Here is a 2671-nt window from a genome sequence, read left to right on the forward strand (position 1 = left end):
GTAGCATATTCTTTTGGAAGAGGATCTTTAGGTAAAACAACGATCGGCGGCCATCTTTTAAAATCAGCATTCAATCGACCAAAGTTTTGTTAGATGCTGAAGAGGTTTTATTGGTCATGTTGAGATAACAGGTAATACAATGACTTGTGGAGGCATCTTCTGGAATGATAAAAAGTTTTTTTTATTCTTTAATTTATAATCGTTATTCTTTCTGCATAATTTGACATAAATTCGTTGAAACTCGTTCCACAACTAGCCATGTTTTGATGTTGGAGGGTTCTTCCTTCTGTTATATCATTTAATTTGGCATATGGCACAAGACAATGTACGTGAACAACTTTTGGTTTCCTCTTGGCAGTTTCTTAATTCGGTATATTGCATCATTTATTTTCTTTTTAATTTCTTACGAATATTCTTATTGTCTTTTGAAGTTTATGAGACAGACTTCGACGTCGTTTTCATTCTTGGATCTAAAATTTATTTGATATTTCAGTCTATAACTCGTTATCTAGATATGTTGTCGAACAAGATCGTGAATATTGTTTATCCTTAAAACTTTATCTAATCGACGTATTCTTGGCCTTATTTTCCGACGGTTTTCATCATACCCAAGGTAAGAGGACAGACGAACTAGACGACCTAACATTAAATAAGTGGGGGTATGGACAGTGGTTTTACTCATAGTGGATCAATATGCCCTATACATTCATTATTCTAGGCATTTTAGAATTATTATTGGTACAATGGTTACAGTATGCCAGTATTCTCAGGCATTGAAGTTTTACAATGAAGCACTTGGCATCTGCTGCGCATTTGGAAAAGTTTTGTTACCAACTCTAACCAGTCCACCAGAACCTTTAAAATGGCTTATTACTGGTGATTCAGAACATTCAGTTCAGTACGTTCAGTACTTAAGCTGCTATTAGACGTTTATAGCAAACCAAACGCAATGTTTAACATTAAAAAAAGAAGTGGAATAGTTGCAGCGATGCAAAGAAGTTCAGTTATTATCTGGGGTGAATATACTTTGGCTCATAAACATTCACTCGAAGCATTACATAGAAGTATGCAAGATTTAAACGGTAACGACAAACTATTCGATGGTGCTGTATTACTACGCTCTGGTGACTTCTCTATATGTTTAAAACAGTCTTTTTTATGCCGGAATGTCAAAACAGTTCGATTGACCATTAATATAAGAGTACAGGTGCAAAGTGATCTATCGGCTCAAATATTTGCCAAACATTTGCTGGATACTGAAAACGGTAAAATAAAACTGCATCCAAATACACAAGGTATCAAACTTCCAGATAATTTCTGTACTTTAGTTGAAACCAAACATGAATCAATTTTAAGTGTCTTCCCTGCTATACTGAATAATAACTTGAATCAGAATTGGCTCAGCGAGCGAGCAATTTGGCGGCGAAAAATGTTGACAGTATTGTTAATGAAGACGAAGCCGTAACATATCCAACAGAATTTTAAAATTCTCTGGGTATACCAGCGATACTACCACACAATCTTTAGTTGGAAATTGGTTTAGCAATTATTCTGCTATGAAATTCCTCCTAGAATATGCAACGACACACGTTTGGTGTGGAAATGTGTGTCGTTGTATGTACGAAATTAAAAGTATCACCGGAAATATTATTGAACCAATTATTTTAATTGGACGATTTGAAGGAGAAATCATCCCGTTGCCACGTATTCCAATGATATTCTCATATACCACAATATCATTCAAAAGTATTTAATTCCCTCTTCGACTAGCATTGGCGATAGCCATTAACAAATCTTAAGGCCAAACACATGTCCGTTTGCGACTGGGATTTAGAGAATCCATGTTTTTCACATGATCAATTATATGTTGCATGGACACGCGTCGGTAAACCATCAAATTTATTTATATTAGCAAAAAAAATTACCGAAAAATATTGTGCACCAATTAATGGTTAATTGAATGTTAATTAGTAGGTATAATTTAGAATAATACAATTATTTGGAGTATAATTAAACTGTTCATACTTCCTGTATGGAACTCAATTCATTTAAAAGTTAACCATAAATTGTATAAACTTAAAAATCAAAATTCATTGATGGGTTATGTTTAATTGTTAATATCATAAATTTTATTTTTTGAAGCTAACCTCTGACAGCTCTTAGGTATGGATTTTTTAATATTTACTTAACTCTACTAAATAAATTGAACATAAAACCTATTGGTTGTATAATAATAAAGTCACAGCAAAACATGGACGGATTTGCTAGTTATATTATAAAACAAATGAAACAAACAACTTCCGTACGAATTTTTATATTAGCTACGTATAAAAAACATTTTTAGTGTTAACGTTTTGAGCTTTTTATTATTAGGCAAGTTTCAAAACAATAATTTAACCTCGCAAGGGGTTTAAATAAAAATGTTTTTGTATTTTTGTATTTTTACATTTTGAATAATTATTGTTTTCAAAATGGCCCAATATAAAATAGTCTGAAACTTCAACATTATAAATCTTTTTTATTAACATATTTTTTTGTTGACCGTTGACCGTTGACGAGTGAATTGAAAGAAAAAATAATTATTCAGTACCGTCAGAAAATTATTACTTGTTTGATTTGATGACCGCCGAGAAAAAGAAGCAAATGAAAGTATTAGGCAGATACTTGTAGA

At 32.2% G+C, this 2671-nt stretch overlaps 1 protein-coding gene across 1 annotated transcript; it reads left to right on the forward strand.

Moving 5' to 3' along the window:
* Positions 1–949: 949 nt before the first annotated feature.
* Positions 950–1465, forward strand: LOC140444524 (uncharacterized). The gene has a single exon (XM_072536283.1). The coding sequence runs from the start codon at positions 950–952 to the stop codon at positions 1463–1465; it is 516 nt and encodes a 171-aa protein (XP_072392384.1).
* The last annotated feature ends 1206 nt before the right edge of the window (positions 1466–2671 follow it).

Source organism: Diabrotica undecimpunctata, chromosome 6 (genome assembly GCF_040954645.1).
Source record: "Diabrotica undecimpunctata isolate CICGRU chromosome 6, icDiaUnde3, whole genome shotgun sequence".
NCBI classification, from domain to species: Eukaryota; Metazoa; Arthropoda; class Insecta; order Coleoptera; family Chrysomelidae; genus Diabrotica; species Diabrotica undecimpunctata.

Excerpts from the sequence above, each read along its gene's own strand:
- LOC140444524 (XM_072536283.1), top strand. The coding sequence starts at position 950 with ATGTTTAACATTAAAAAAAGAAGTGGAATAGTTGCAGCGATGCAAAGA.